Source organism: Euprymna scolopes, chromosome 9 (genome assembly GCF_053919585.1).
Source record: "Euprymna scolopes isolate OS-2025 chromosome 9, ASM5391958v1, whole genome shotgun sequence".
In the NCBI taxonomy this organism is placed as follows: Eukaryota; Metazoa; Mollusca; class Cephalopoda; order Sepiida; family Sepiolidae; genus Euprymna; species Euprymna scolopes.
The window spans coordinates 79,360,244-79,377,726 of NC_136490.1; the positions used below are offsets into that span (position 1 = coordinate 79,360,244).

The 17,483-nt window shown below is 38.1% G+C and overlaps 1 protein-coding gene across 4 annotated transcripts in view; it reads left to right on the top strand.

The window, feature by feature from the left end:
* Window positions 1-403: 403 nt before the first annotated feature.
* The window catches only part of LOC145284723 (pyruvate dehydrogenase (acetyl-transferring) kinase, mitochondrial-like), a 591,786-nt gene continuing 574,706 nt past the window's right edge, over window positions 404-17,483 (top strand). Inside the window, exon 1 of one of the 4 annotated variants that reach the window (XM_080133645.1) lies at window positions 404-1,528. In XM_080133645.1, the coding sequence (XP_079989771.1) occupies window positions 1,426-1,528 (103 nt within the window). In that variant the 5' untranslated portion in view covers window positions 404-1,425. Of the gene's footprint in view, window positions 1,529-8,515; window positions 8,927-17,483 lie in introns of those variants that run through there. The other 3 variants (XM_080133648.1, XM_080133649.1, XM_080133650.1) reach the window with 3 other exon arrangements.

Sequence of the window (17,483 nt, forward strand, 5' to 3'; positions counted from 1 at the left end):
CCTTTGGCAGAATGAAAGAGACTCTCAGAAAAGCAACAAAGGCTCACCTTAAATTCCAAGAATATTTTATTTACAAGATGAGTCCATAATTGCAAAAGAGTGCACCTCTTTAGCTTCGGCCAAATGGCGGGTAGTTTATGCCTCGAAAGGTGTAGGTAGTTTTCTTCTGTGAAGATGCTGGTTGAATTCGGCCGCTCGTAGAAGTGGTTGAGGGTTCTTCGAAATCCTTCCAGACTGGTCAAATAAGAACAACGCACATTGCGATCGATGTTCCATAATAAAGGATGCCCTCCTGCGGGCAATGATGATGAATGTAATTAGTCCATAAACATTTTGCCTCAGGCTTGTATCCGCACTTAAGTGAGCGGAGATAACAAATAGAATAGAACCCTGCCTTATAGTACATTTGGCACGGAGCGAGACACCACGCGTCTGCTTTGCTCGACACGGAATGGAAATCTGTTTGATTCCCGCCAATTCCTGAATCCTCCGCAGCAACTGAAACAATGCAATTTCATTGGTCAAAATAATCGCGTGATTGGAACACTCTAGCAGTTCTTGCATTCTGAAATTTCTAACAAAATATCGTTAAATAGAATCAATAGAAAAATTTTGATAGATTTTTAAAGTTTAAAAATTGAAAAATATTGAGTTCGGAAAATTCATTACTGTTTAAAAAAAATATTTCTATTACTTTTAAAACAACTTTAATAGTTTATTTTGGAAGTATAATCCATAAAGAAAATAAATAACCCACTTTTAACAGAGAAATTACGAGATTTTTATATTTTATTCGCAGTTTCGTGTTAGGGGTGTCAAAAATTCCTACAAAAATTCTGATACACCTAGCAGAGCGATTAATATTTTTAATTTTCGTTTTATTTTTGCTTGTTTTGTTTCCCTTCCCCACCTCCATTTCTTCTAATATTTAATTATCACAATGCGACACGTGAGTTCCTTCAACATCAAAAACGACTTAAAATAGCCGATAGCGCTTTGTTTTTAAGTATAAGTAAACTAAAAAAACATTAGGTTTCAATTTTGAGACCGCACTTGACTTGAAACTGATGGAATCAAGTTGTGACCTGATCTCCCGTAACACCAAAAATAAATAAATAAATAAATAAGCAAAATGTTAGATAGATATAAAAATAGTTACATGTGGTATAGTATATACTATTTTCAAAAATAAATAAATAAAAACGAAACATTAATAATTTAAAATTTATTGCATTCTATAGCGCGACTTGGTTGTTGTTGTTATTAAGTGAAACTGACGTCATCATAAAGAACACCACCACCACTACTGTCGCTGTGTACGAAAATTTCATTTATCAGAAGAAAAGTGGAAATAAAATCCAGCTGCTTATTGAGTTTAATTTAAATATTAGGTTTTAATGAATATGCGCCTGCAACAAATACAAAATGAGGTTTTCAAGGCGACTTTTTCAACAATTTCGACAATATTTGGATCATTATTCACAGTACAACCCTTCGCCACTTTCCATGAAACAGTTCATTGATTTTGGTAAGTACAATAATGAACTGACAAGGTGATTTTTTTTTCCAAAACATTTTTTACAGGATGTTATTTTAAATATCCTTAGCATCGATAATTTTAAAAACATTTTTTTCTATTCCAGTTTAGAAAAAAAAGTCTTTATTAATTATTTTCTGCTTTTTTTATTAAGAAACATTTTGGTGCTTATGCTTTTGTTACCACGCTATTTTTTTTTTTTTTTTTGGTACACATGCACTTATTGATCCGTGCTGAAATAATATCGTTATTTAAAAAGCTAGGTATTTTTTTTTGGTATTATTATACAAACACCGTGACAGCGTTAGGGTTAGGGTTAGGGTCAGGGTTAGGGTTAATCGTACGGTGTTTGTATAGTTTTACCTTTTTTTTTAGATTAGGTCCACTTCCACAATATTCTATTAAATGACGACCTGGATGAGTTTTCGGTACTGGTCGCGGTAAGAGTTCCCTGCCGAACACCCTCCAAAAACAATGATGTCTCCCGTTTCTCCCGCGCAGCCGCAAAGGACATGTTTTAGTTGCCATAGTAACAACACTTTTTATCGACATTGTTTTACTGTTTAAAGACATTACTACACATTTATTAATAATATATCACTTTTAATCACTTTTATCGACTTTTTACAACTTTTTTTTTTTACTCTTTTTAAATGACAACGTTAATGTTTATGAATATTGAAATAAAACATTAATACACATTTATTAATATCTTTTTTTTTCTTTACTGTTTGTGTCAATTTTATCGACTTTTTTTTTTTTTTTTTTTTTTTACTGTTTATGTGTCAATTCTTAACACGGGGGAGGGTGTTTTGTACCTATTCTCTACTTTAACCTTACAATTGAATAAAAAAACATTAAACTTTAAGCTTAGAAATACGATTTAAAATATAGCGCGGATCATAAGTGCACTAGCACCCATTTTCTTATTAATAAATGTTTAGTAATTATTTTTCTTTTAATATTCATAAACAGTAAAAACGTCGTCATTTAAAAAGAAAATGCTATTTAAAAAAGAAAATAACATTGATTAAACGTAAGTAAATTTATTATTCTATCATCATTTTGTGGTAAGTAAATTTCAAGAACCGCCGATAAGTTTCATAAAAGAAGAAGTCGATAAAAGTGACACAAACAGTTAAACAGTAAAAAAAAAAAAAAAAGATATTATTAATAAATGTGTAGTAATGTCTTCTATTTCAATATTCAATATAAGAAAAGAAAAAGTCGATAAAATTGACACATAAACAGTAAAGAAAAAAAAAGATATTAATAAATGTGTATTAATGTTTTATTTCAATATTCATAAACATTAACGTTGTCATTTAAAAAGAGTAAAAAAAAAAAGTTTTAAAAAGTCGATAAAAGTGAGATATTATTAATAAATGTGTAGTAATGTCTTTAAACAGTAAAACAATGTCGATAAAAAGTGTTGTTACTATGGCAACTAAAACATGTCCTTTGCGGCTGCGCGGGAGAAACGGGAGACATCATTGTTTTTGGAGGGTGTTCGGCAGGGAACTCTTACCACGACCAGTACCGAGTTTTCGACTATGCTGAATACGGAAATCGCATTGAAATTTTGCAGAAATAATTAGTTGTCGAGATATAAAAAGTTGTATTATGCATTGTAATTTTGAGCGGCCATCGTTTTTACGCGTGTGCGCGCGCCATAAACAAATCTACGCGCGTAACAAAGATGGCCGCCAAAGAATACAATGCATAATACAACTTTTTATATCTCGATAACTAATTATTTCAGCAAAATTTTCGTATTCAGCATGGTTGAAATCTAAAAGTCGTTATTTAAAAGAAAGTTGTGGTGGTGGTGGAGTGGTGGACTGGTGGACCTAATCTGAAAATTTACCAAAAGCTATTCTTAGCATGGGGAGGGGGGATGTTTTGCACCTATTCTGTACTTTAACCTTACAATTGAATAAAAAAACATATTAAACTTGGAAATACGATTTAAAAAATAGCGCGGATCCACTAAGTGCATTCATTAGCACCTTTTTTTTAAAATAGTATTTTTCAAGTAAAATTCAAATTATACGATATCTTTTATATTAAATTGTTAAGTAGAGATTAGTCGGAAAACACCCCCTCCCCCATGTTAAGAATAGCTTTCTGAATAATGTTATTTCAGCACAGTAACAAAAGTATCAAAATGTGATATTAAATAAAGTGATTGCGGGTTTGTATTACTGTACACATAGATGCGAAAAAGTTGTCAAAAAACAAATATATAACAAATAAATGTTATCAAAGGCAAGATAAGTTACTTTTCTACCAAACTGGATATATTTTTCGTGTTTTTATTCAATGTAACATGTTTATTCAGCTCGAAAACCATACAGTGTTTACTGATGTATTGGAACATTCAGGATGGCGTCTGATTCTCTCTTTAACACGGTAAGTTTGGGAAAAGGGATATAAATAAAAAACCGGATAAAATACTGTTAAAAACTCGCTCAATATATGTTACCGTGAAATAGGTTGACATATATTCGGCGGGTTTTTAATAGTATTTTGTTTAGTTTTTTATTTATAACACCTTTTCCCAAACTTACGGTGTTAAAGAGGGTGTGAGACGCCATCTTGAATTTTCCAATACATCGGTAAACACTGTATATTTTTCGAGCTGAATAAATATATTGCATTGAATAAAAACACAAAAAATATATCCAGTTTGGTAGAAAAGTAACTTATCTTGCCTTTGATAACATTTATTTGTTATATATTTGTTTTTTGACAACTTTTTCGAATCTGTGTACAGTAATACAAACCCGGCTAACGTGTGGCCTTATATAGTTCTCTCAAATTTGCCTTCTCACTCTTTAATGAGAACTCAGTTAATTACTAATCACCTGAGGCGTCCCTACCAGTGAATGCCGACGGAGCCGTCGAAGCATCCTCCTAGGGCGCAGGCAATTCCTACTTTCCTTCCCGCCGTGGGACGAAGAAACATACTTCTTCACACACACACACCCTTATAATTAAAAAAAAAAAAAAAAAAAAATTTTTAGCGGATTAAACAAAAAGCGGTACTCATGCACTAGGTGTATCAAAATTTTTGACACTCCTAACAAAAAACTGCGAATAAAATATAAAAAAAACTCCTAATTTCTCTTTTTTCTTTATGTAATATACTTCCAAAATAAACTATTGAAGTCGTTTTTAAAAAAAAATAGAAATATTATTTATTTTTTTAAAAGCAGTGTTTACAAAGTGCCGGCGCGGCTTCATGCAGCCATTTTGTTTACAAAATGAAATCAATTGAATTTTACGAGTTAATTTTTTTTCCACTTTTTATCTATCAATTTTTCTATTGGTTCAATTTTTACGATATTTTCAGGTTCAATGTGAAATTTTATGTTCTTTCCAATAAACTGAATATAATATTATAGACAAGTTTTTTTTTCACCCCCCCCCCCCATTTTGAAATGTCTATTAAAATGAAAATAATTTTCTCACCTCAAATTTATATATCAAATTGAAGAGAAAAGATCAATAAATAAAATAAGCTAATTTATAGGGTCTGCCAAACGATTGTGAAAAATGGACCGGGGACCGCATGTTTCCGTACGTCAAATTTGTGTTAACTATGGAAAAGCAGAAGCGACTTAATGATTTTTTTTAAACCTTTGTTTATCTTCTTCAAACTGCAATTAATAATTAATTTTGTTAGGTTTTAAGATTTACACAGTTTAATGATTAATAATATTATAAACATTTCTATATGAAATACGGTTTTACTGAATTTACGGGGTTCCATATTTTGTTCGGTAAAAAGAGACGAACAAAATATGAGGGGGGGGGCTACAAAATGCTTCGTATTTGTGCAATAACATTTTCAAATTGGTTTTAATCTGGCGATAAAATAGGTGACAAGAATCATGTTTATATTAAAACTGTCGGAATTTGCATACCGACGAGTAGGGGGGAGGTGAGAAAAGACGGTTTAAACGAAATGTCGACGTGGCTTATACGCAGTCTTTCCTTGTAAAAGTAACAAATGAGTAACGATGGTGGAAGCGTGTATAAAGACAGCAACAACTACTACAACAACAGTAGACCGGCCACCCCTTTTTATCTACTCCAACTCTCAGTCAACGAGATTCACGCGTGACTGAAATGTCTATTTAACTTGTAAGGAATATGCACTCAGGATCTCCGTGTTGGTCACAGCTACCATCACCCCGTTCTTTTCCACCGACCTACCTACTGAGCAAGTCAACCAATTCAAAATTCTCACAACGGAACATTTTGAAATAATGGAATTTTAATCTTTTAAAAATTAATTAATGTTTACGAAGTTTCTTTTTCTTGGCAATTCAACTGATTATAGTATATATTAGGTACGGGCAAAAATAGGGGGGCCTAGTTTTGAAATTTTTTTTGTAGGTTTCCGACTACTTTTTAATTGTATTTGAAAGATTAGAGACTAAAGTTAATTTCTTAAAGGAAAAAAATATTTGCACACGTGAGAAAAAAAAAGGTACTGGTCGCGATTTGAGTTCCCTGCCGAACACCATAAAAAACACTGACTTCTCCCTACGCATGAGCAAAGGAAAGGACATGTTTTAGTTGCCATAGTAACTAAACGATCATGAATTTTTATCGACTTTATTTTTACTGTTTATGAATATTGAAATAAAAGAAATTACTACACATTAATAATCTCACTTTTATCGCCTTTGTTTTTATCACTTTTATCGACTTCTTTTTTTTTTTTTTTAATAGGATTTTCTTTTTAAATGACGACGTTTTTACTGTTTATGAATATTAAAAGAAAAATAATTACTAAACATTTATTAATAAAAAAATGGGTGCTAGTGCACTTATGATCCGCGCTATATTTTAAATCGTATTTCTAAGTTTAATTAAAGTTTAATGTTTTTTTTGGGTTTGTATTACTGTACACATAGATTCGAAAAAGTTGTCAAAAAACAAATATATAACAAATAAATGTTATCAAAGGCAAGATAAGTTACTTTTCTACCAAACTGAATATAATTTTCGTGTTTTTATTCAATTTAACATGTTTATTCAGCTCGAAACACATGCAGTGTTTACCGATGTATTGGAAAATTCAAGATGGCGGCCGATTCTCTCGTTAACACGGTAAGTTCGGGAAAAGGTATTATAAATAATACACTAGACAACATACTATTAAAAACCACCGAATATATGTCAAGTTACGTCACGCTAACATATATTGAGCGAATTTCTAACAGTATTTTGTCTAGTTTATTATTTATTACACCTTTTTACAAACTTACCGTGTTAAAGAGAGAATCGGCCGCCATTATTGAATTTTCCAATACATCGCTAAACACTGTATGGTTTTCGAGCTGAATAAACATGTTAAATTGAATAAAAACACCAAAATTATATCCAGTTTGGTAGAAAAGTAACTTATCTTGCCTTTGATAACATTTATTTGTTATATATTTGTTTTTTGACAACTTTTTCGAATCTGTGTACAATAATACAAACCCGTTTTTTTTTTTAATTCAATTGTAAGGTTAAAGTAGAGAATAGGTACAAAATACCCTCCCCATGTTAAGAATGGCTTTTTAAATAATAACGTTATTTCAGCACACGGATCAATAAGTGCACTTTTTTTTAATTAATAAATGTTTAGTAATTATTGTTCTTTTAATATTCATAAACAGTAAAAACGTCGTCATTTAAAAAGAAAATGCTATTTAAAAAAGAAAAGAAAAAGTCGATAAAAGTGACACATAAACAGTAAAACAGTAAAAAAAATCGATAAAAGTGAGATATTATTAATGTGTAGTAATTTCTTTTATTTCAATATTCATAAACAGTAAAACTTATAAAAACTCGATAAAAATTCAGGGTTTGTATTACTGTACACATAGATTCGAAATAGTTGTCAAAAAACAAATATAGAACAAATAAATGTTATCAAAGGCAAGATAAGTTACTTTTCTACCTAACTGGATATATTTTTTGTGTTTTTATTCAGTGTAACATGTTTATTCAGCTCGAAAAACATGCAGTGTTTACCGATGTATTGGAAAATTCAAAATGGCAGCCGACTCTCTCTCGGAGAGGGTACGTTTGGGAAAAGGTATTATAAATAATAAACTAGACAAAATACTGTTAGAAATTCGCTCAATATATGTTACCGTGACATAAGTTGACATGTATTCGGTTGTTTTCTAACAAATAAATAAATAAAACACCTTGTTTATACAAAATACAGCTTCCCTAAAAAAGCAAGTAATTATGCCGTTCGGCAAAACGCAACCGATAACAAGTTGTAAACACGAATATACGGAAAACCAAAATTTCAGCGAATCAAAACGTCAAACGATGTTTCACAATGAAGTCATGATAGTAAAAGGTGGTAGGGGTGGCAGATTTTTTTTTTTCTTTTTTTCCCAGACGGTCATCCGTATATTCCTATTCTGAACGTTTGTATCAATTTTTATCATTTTTTAATTTATTTTTTATGTTCCTGTTTTTAAATTAATTTTTTTTTACTTATTGTTCGAGATGTATAAAAATGTTTCACGTTCTTGCGAGCAAGGAAATTATTAAAATCTTGCATATAGAAATTATGCGAAATCTGTAATCAAAAAAAAAAAAGCAGCTATTATTACTTTTATGTGCGAAATATTCAATAAACAACGCTTACTTCAATGGTAATATCGGTAGTTCGAGAAATTCATTTTTCTTCGAGTTATATCGAATTCATTAATACGGATTTTAGGGGGTTTTCGTAATGTTCCTGTAAAAATTATTTTTTTTTGTTACAAATTACGATGCTTTATTTATATAGAAAAAGCAAAAATAAATTCTTGCGTTTTTTATTTACTACTGAAAACCATAACTTTATTAAAGGTATTTTTTGTTTAAACAAAATAATACATTTCCACTAAGATTTAAATAAAAATAATTAGTTCATTATATTCCGCGATCATTATTTGATTAATACTCAAAATGTTATTAAAATTAGTTAATTCTCTGATTTCTGGTGAATTTTTTAAGTAAAGGGAGGGGTCAAAATGTTTATACATTTTGAGCAGCGGCATTCATTTTGCCCGTACCTAGTATTGTGAAAAAATTAATTTCCAGCAAAGAATCAATGACCGCTCAGATTAAGAAAGGAGAATTGCCCCCTTCCGCGACGTAACCGTCTTGTAGTATCTTCGCCAGACGAAAGTGGAAAAGATTTACTTTCAATCGTCGGCAACTGAATCAATTTGTGGTGAAGAAAAAAAGAGACAAGACAAGGGAATCTCCCCTCTTATATAATGGAAGGATCAGATGATTAACTATCACGTGATCCGGAGCACAAAATAAAACTTTAAAAGGGTGAATAACAACTACAATTCTTCTTGGTTAGTATTCAAGGTAAGTGCACGCCTATCCTTCTTTTCTCGAGCAATCATTAATCCTTTTTTTCACACGATCCCTAAGAAAGAAAAAAAAAGAAAATGCGTGAAAAAACAAAGGATATCAAGCCATGCAATTACTTAATATAGTTAACGTATTAGTATTTTTTTATTTTATTTTTTTTTTTTGGAGTCCCTAACTATTCTAGGAGGAGGCTAGGCCTACCTCGTCGTCGTCTCTTAGGTGCACAATCCGTACAATACCACTTCTGCCTTTCCGGAGGTGGAGAAACAATTCCCACACACCTGAAGTGACACCAGTCATCACAGCCGTCACAACAGATCATATCTTGATCACCTTGCGGGGAACTGCACACACGACAAAGCCAAATCACCTCTTCTTCCTGGGAAGGAGTCGTTTGAAGGGAAACTGCACCATCGACTGATGCAGGGATGGACTGATCCTGACTCTCGCTGTTTAAAGAGAGCTCAAGTGGAAAGAGGTTCTTCAATGAGTGAATGTGTGCTGCATTGCCCCCCTGCCTTACCTTTGCAGACCTTACTACACCATCCTCACCATAAAACATTTCCAATATAATACCGAGAACCCAAAAGGGTCTTGGTTTAAGAGGATTTTAACTAAAACGAAATCTCCGACCTTAAGCCTGTTTCGGAAAGGCACCCTTGAACGGCCCAGGGGCTTCTCTCTGAGACTTAAGAGGTATTCATCATACCATAGTGCTCTGAACTTCTCCAGACACTGGTTTCGTACCTGCATGGTCCTGAGAAGCCTCTCTCGACTTGGAGGGAGGTGGGAAGAAAAATCTTCCTCATTTAAACTCAAAAGTAATCCAGGACTCTTATTGGGCCTCAGAAACATGTTTGGAGTTACTGCCTCCAGCTCAGTCTCCGCGGATTCTCGATAAGTTAGAGGGCAGTTGTTAATTGCCCTTTGTATATCCGATACTATGGTTAGTAACATGAAATAATCCATCTCACCTCTACCAACCACCTTATGCAGACAATTTTTAATTGTCTGAGTACTCCTCTCCCAGACCCCTCCTACCCAAGGCGAAAATAGAGGGATAGGACAGAATTTAATCAGACACGAGCCAAACTTCTGTTGATAATCGTGGCTCAACATCAACCTCTTAAATAATCGCCCACCTCCTATGAAAGTCTTAGAATTGTCGCAGTAAATGGCTGTTGGAACACCATGGTAAAACGTACCAAAGCCTGCAAAAAGGACAACACGCTCATGTCTGGTACCACCTCAACATGTACAGCCCTGATACTGAGACAGGTGAAGATGAGTAGATACATCTTCACCACCTTAGCCCCTTCCTTAACCCAAAGGTGGCCCGTAAAATCTACTCCCGTGTGTTTGAAGGGAACCTCCAGGTCAACACGTGAAGCAGGCAAGCTGGCCACATTGGGGGGCAATACTTGTCTGGCATTGTACTTGCGGCACAGTGCACATGAAGCCAGGACTGTTTTCACTGCTTGTCTCCCCTTGGGCACCCAGTAACCACACTGTCTTAACTCTGCCAGAGTGGATGCAACCCCCAAGTGTTGACACCTTGTATGCGCATCCATTATTATAAGCCGAGTTACTGGGTGATCTTTTGCTAACAGAACAGGGTGTTTAACTTCCGGGTCGAAATGGAGAGACTTTGCAATCCTGCCACCTGACCTGATAAGACCCTCACCATTAATGAACAGGTCGAGATCACGCACCAAACCCGGAACTGTCCTACCTGAGGAATCCCGCAGGAATGCTACTTCCTCAGCATATCTCTGGCGCTGCATCGTTTTCATCAGCAGAATGGCTACAAGCCTTTCCGTGTCAACTTCTAACCGACGCAGCTGATGGATGAATCTGAGGACCAAGGAAGTCACTCTCAATAGCTTGGTAAAGGAAGAAAATCTTTCGAGAGGAAGAACTGTAGGTGGTTCCTCTCCCTGTAGGATGGCAGCATTCCAAGAAGAACGGGCCACCACTTGGCTGTGCTGGCTGAGGCATGGTAACTGCTGTGCAGCCCATGGACTGATCCCGCTACTTAACCAATCCGGACCAGTACACCAGAATTGAAGGCAAGTCTTGAACCTTTTCAAAGTTAACCCCCTAGTGATCAAATCGGCAGGATTCTCAGCTGTTGAGACATAACGAAATGAGGGGGAGAAACCTAGTGTGGCTTCCAACTCAGCACTCATCTGTTGGATGTCCTTCAGTCTATTCCGGGCAAAGAGGTTTCTGCTTACAATTTTGTTCCGGAAATCAGCCAAGAGAGGACCACCTGTGAATCTGTGGCTGCATGAATCTCAGAGGGAGAGAACCCTCCAAAATTCCTCAACAAAGTAGGCAGGCACTGGAGAGCCAAAAACACGGCCATAAGTTCCAAGGTGGGTAGAGTTTTCTTTTTCAAGGGAGCCACCCTAGCTTTTGCAAACACCAGACCAGATTGGCAATTTTGCACTACATATGCTGCGAAGCCATATGCCTCTGGAGATGCATCGCAGAAAAGAAAAAGTTTGCCAGCCTCATTCTCGCTGAGTGCTCTTCTGGGGAAGGAGACGGTCTCCAGCTCAGAGAGATCAAGGGAAAGCTTCCTCCATAAGGACAAGTATTCCGGTGGGACCATTACATCCCATCCCAATCCCTTCTTCCAAAGTTCACTCAACAAAATACGGCCACGTAACGAAACTGGTAGGCACAATGATAACGGGTCACAGACTCTAGCTGTCTCGCTGAGAATCTGTCTCTTTGTAAAGGAACTAGAGTCGCACTTAACAGCTGCTACACAAAAAGTGTCTGAGAGAGGACAGTATCTATATCCGAGCACCTTCTCCCATTTGTTGCCATGGTCACTCAGGGAACCATGCTGCTGCATTTTGTTTCGAATCGCCACATGGTTAGAATTACAGGACTGCAGTTTGAATCCTCCCTGACGCAATCGTTCCCGGGTGAGTATATATAACCGGCACAGTTCATCGGGATCATCATGCGACATAACCAAATTATCCACGTAAAACCGATTCTCCAGCATGGATCTACAATTATCCATGGGAAACTGCGCTGCATGGTATTTAAGGACATAACTTAATATAAATGGACTAGCAGCATACCCAAAAATAATGGCGTTGTATCTGAAGCAGCATAGGCAACCTCCTCCTTTTAGGAAAAAAACAACTTATTCCTGTCCGATTCAAGCTTCAGACGGATCATTAAGAAGGCCTTTTTAATATCTGCTAACATGACGTGCTTATTAGCAGGAAAGGTAAGTAATAAATCTAGTAGGTCACTAGTAAGATTTATTCCCTGGTAGGTAGCCTCGTTAAGGGAAGGAGAGTCACCAACTTTGATGCTGCAGTTGAACACTGGTCGAATCTTAGTGGTGGAGGTAGGGTCCGATTTCAGGACAGGCCTGTGCAGAATCCAGACAAACTCTCCGAACCGTTGAGGAGGCACGAAGGTCTCCTCTATAATTCCATCCCGTTCCTGCTGATGGAAAACCTTCAAATATTCATGATAAAGTTGCCTCTTCTCCAATCTCTGCACGACACGTTCCAATATTCGCAGAGCCACTGCATGGTTGGAAGGAACACAAGAGATCTTATCGTCCTCCCATGGCAACTGAACATAATATTTGTTATTCTTAAATGAAATAGACTGGCGAAAGAGAGCAATCTTCTGTTCATCATAATTAGACAGTTCCTGTTCTTCAATACCCAGTGACTCCACACTGAACATCTTCTCCAAGCCCCTTTGTACATCACTTTCAGGGAAGAAATCCCTTAGACGGTCTTCATAGGTGCCTTGAGACTCCAGCACAAAACATAGGTGAGATGGGTTGACCTCAGCAGTCGACGCAAGTACAGCATCGAAGGTAAGGCATTCTGAGTTCTTGTCCACAGAATGGTCAGTATGTAAAAACTGTTTCACCTCACCGAAGGGGACGAGTCCTATTGGTGTCAAAAAGGCCTGTCCAAGCAAACAAGGAACCAATTGAAGGCTCCCTAAATGTTGAATAACATCCAGCCCAATTATTCCATGAATTGGAATAAAATTTGTGCCTCTGTCAAATCTGGCGGCTAAGGGACATTTGAGGCGTTCAAATTCATTTAAAATAAAATCCAGATTCTCGATGTGTACCGAAATATCAATATTTTCGTGTACCAACACCGTCAGGAAAAATGGACAACAGGATCCAATGCTAGCCTCCAATGCTACCTCTTTAAAACGCCTGTCGCAATCGCCAAGGATGGTAGTCAGCCTAATTTCACAATCATGTCCAATGGATTCCAAGTGACCGAGGGGGTCCAAGACCTTCCTGGAAAAATAAGTCCGTCCACTGCCTGTGTCCAATAGACAGTTGACGGAAACACTTTTATCACCCCTACCAAAGGTAACACACAAAACAGGGGGAAGGCTCGAGAATTTTCCACTACGAATGCTATAGGTGGAGTTGGACTGAATAGAGGAATCTCTCCGTAAAGTACCGGATCTAGTTCCTGAAGGTACATTCCCTAAGGCCCCCCGCATAGTGTTACAAGCCGAGCCAGGGATCTTATTCCCCTTAATAAGGAGACGTTTAACCGCTTCCTTAGTATCTCTCAGAATTGATGACAAGGTGGGGATTCTTCTACCTGAAATTAATATCAACTCCCCCTTGAGGAATTTTGCAAAGAGAATCTTGGCTATAAGCCGAGCCCCAGAAGAAAGGTCGTTTGAAAACGAACAGTCGAAGGAGCCCTCCAACTCAGCCAATAGGGAGGCTACTTTGGATATGTAGTTAGCCAGGGCAGTAACGGATCTGTCCTGTTTACAGGAAAAATCTAATATGTCTTGGAAGATGTTATCTATGATTTCATCTTCATCGAAGTACTCGCTCTTCAGGACTGAAAGAGCCACCTTATAATTTCTGTGGCTGATGGAAAGATGATTAATCAACAACAGTGGTTGGCCAGACAGTGAACACTTCAAAAAATTCAGTCTTTCGGCATCATTGGCCATGCCAGCTACACAATTCTCAAAACGCGACAAGAATTCCTTGAAGCTCATAGGGTTAGATTGCATGTCCAATCCATCGAAGGTGGGTCCCGTGATCTGAATTTGAGGTGGTTTTACAGTAAATGAGGCCCCAACTCTTCCAACTTCTGGGGAACATGGAAGACTCAGAGTCCATGGCCACTGGGAGGAGCTTTAACTCAAGATGTTCTAATTCTCTTCGGAATCTCAGGGTGCTTGCAAGAGACTCCCTCTCAATTTGAATCCAATCCTCTTCCTCAGAAGATTGAAGTTGGATTTTGCTAACACATATGTCTACTTCAGTTAAATATTCCTCCACCGATTTCTGCAGTGCAGAGAAGGATTTAACAGAGTTCATCCTCCAGATTGGCCATCTCCAGAATCGTTCGGATTTTAGTCCAAAGAAGAGAAATTCTCTTCCTTAAATCTGGTTGACTCACATCCATGTTAGTATGGGGTTTCTTTTGCAAATAAGTGAAAAAATTAATTTCCAGCAAAGAATCAATGACCGTTCAGATCAAGAAGGGAGCAATGCACTTACTTTAGGTTGCAAAAGAATTGCCCCCTTCCGCGATGTAACCGTCTTGTAGTATCTTCGCCAGACGAAAGTGGAAAAGATTTACTTTCAATCGCCGGCAACTGAATCAATTTGTGGTGAAGAAAAAAGAGAGACAAGACAAGGGAATCTCCCCTCTTATATAATGGAAGGATCAGATGATTAACTATCACGTGATCCGGAGCACAAAATAAAACTTTAAAAGGGTGAATAACAACTACAATTCTTCTTGGTTAGTATTCAAAGTAAGTGCACGCCTATCCTTCTCTTCTCAAGCAATCATTAATCCTTTTTTTCACAGTATATATTAATTCGAAAAAACGCTATTAAAAAAAAAAAAAAAACAATATAAGTTTATATCAATTTTTTAATTGCAACTTCAAGGTAAATTTTTGTTCAATATGTGTATTTAAATTTTTAAAAAATAAATATTTTTTACTTATTTGAACTCTTATGTTTCATAATAAATAGAAATTTTGATAGTTAAATATATTTTGTATGACCTTCACCTTCACCGAGGTGCATGACTTGACACAAAAAAAAACAACTTCTTAATCAACTGCTAACGCACGCGTCACTGTAACGTCCAATGACAACAACAACCTTCTCACTCGACCTGCCTCTCTCAATCCCTCCTCTTGCGCATGCGCCCGGAGATTCCTGACAACTTCGAGACTTCCGCTTATAAAAACCCAAGTTTCGTTGTTGCGCATGCATACACAAGGCACGATCACGTGGGCGTTTGTTTTGTTGGTAAGTACTACACTCCTCCCTGATCTGATGATCACATAGAGTGCACTCCGGGGGTGGCCTCTTAGTTCGCTGGCTTCTGCGAAGGGTGGTATTTACAATCTCGGATTCAGGGTGTGATTCTGGTTCTGGTTCTGATCCTGCCTGATCAGACGAACTACAACTACCACTCTCTTGCTCGGTGACCTCACTTATCAGCAGCTAATCATCTGATGATTCATCGCTGTCTGTAGTTGTGGGATGTACTTCACTAGCTGGGCGAAGATCACGCACATGGCGTGGGGTTCCATCAACAAGGACCGACTGCTGGCTGACCACTCCAGATATTCGTCCTCGCTTGAACTTGGTGGTGCACCGGTTTCCAGAGGGTCTTACCCAAACTGGATCCCCTACCTTGTATTTATCATGACTCTCCTCGTCAATTGGCTGGACAGTGTCAATGCCCTTTATACTAACACGGTATGTGTGTATGGCATTGGCCGGTGCTGTTGTTAGTGTCTTCCCATCCTTTGGTGTGATGTTATACCAATACGTGGCCTCCGTAATGGTGCATTGCTTTCTGGCAGCAATTCTCTTGATGCTGCGATGGTTCCTCTCAGAAATGCCATTCCCTGATGGCACATGAGCTCATCGCAGTCGTAGTCGGACACCCCACTCATTCAACAACTGCCGAACTTGGTGGCTACAAAAAGCAGCATCGTTGTACGTCAATATCTCTTCCGGCGCACCTCGCTCAGAAAAGATAGATGACAGTTGGCAGACAACATTCGCCGAGTCCTGCCTGGTCATTTGCCGCCACACTGCAAAACGAGTGGGTCCACAGTCGATAAGGGTTAGAAAGGGCTTACCACTGTAATGGGTAATATCCATCGCCACTCGTTGCCATGCCTCCATTGTAAGGTACCGTCTTTCCCGCAGACGTCCAATCCTAATACCCGTGCTCCATCCCTTAGACGTTCGGGATCTTTGCACTCCAACCCGAATTGAGCTAACTTTTCTCTGACATGCGACGCAGATTGTATATCTTCATTGACGTACACATCGTCAATATAGGCCGATGTTGCGTCCTCAGTGGTCTTTTCCTGGGACAACACTGCATTTACAATGGTCTTCATGATTTGCGGTGCCACATTCAGCCCAAAGCCAAGTCGAGTAAGGCAGTATCTCTGACCCCGGAACCACACTGTCTGGAACGGCCACAATGTCTCATCCACTCGCACCTGCAGATAAGCCTTCCGCAAGTCTACTATAGACACATTGGAGCCCTTCTGGTGCCATTCTCTCAGCTTGCTGGCGCACACGTCAGCATCAGCAGTGTACGTCTCAATGTATCTATTGAGTTCACGATAGTCCAACTGGACGAACTTTTGATTTTTTATGCTGGACTACCGCCATTAAGGGAATCAGACCCTTGGGTGGTCCCAGCTTGTTGGGGTAGGGGATCAGCTATCCATCCTGGATCCATGCCTCAAGCTCCTTCTCGTATTCATTATGGGCCTTGTCGGGTATCGAGTACTCTGCAATGCTATTCTTGAGTTCGGTTGGCGCCCTTCCTTCTGTCCACTTCCACGATGCAGTCTATGCTTTTTGGTGATGGTCGTAGTCCACCTTAAAATCAGGCTGATCAATGTGAACTGCAGCACACACTGGGGTTTCCCAAAACCGCACAGTTCCATCTCTTCTGATAACAACTCCCCCCAGTGCCTTAATAGCATCATATCCCAACAGTACATCGAATCCCAGCAAATCCCCTCGCATCACCAGCACATTAATGTCTGCGGCCACACCAGAGTCTGTGTGGACTTTGACAGTTCCGGCTCCACAGCAAGCTTGCGTATTGCCACCTATTGTGGTTACTTTGATGTTCTGCTTTGTCCAGTTTCGACACAACTTGGCACTCATGATGGTGTGTGAGCACCCGGAGTCAAGAAGAGCTGAACAAGGCACTTGGTCCAACGTACACATTTATTGTCGGTTGCGCCTCAATTAAATCTTGTCCGGGGAACAGGGCGGCGCTGAAGTCCAGCGCCCTGATGCATTTCCCGCACAATTTTGGGATAAATGTCCATAACTACCACATTGGAAACAGCGCGGGCGCCCCCGCCACTTGTTAGTACAACTTCTTGCGAAATGGCCTCGCTGGCCGTAGCAGAAACATCTCCCATTGGTCGTGGGTCTCAAACCGGGACTCTCTTCAGCATTAGTCTTGGCTGCCTGCGCCATCATTACAACCGGTTCCCT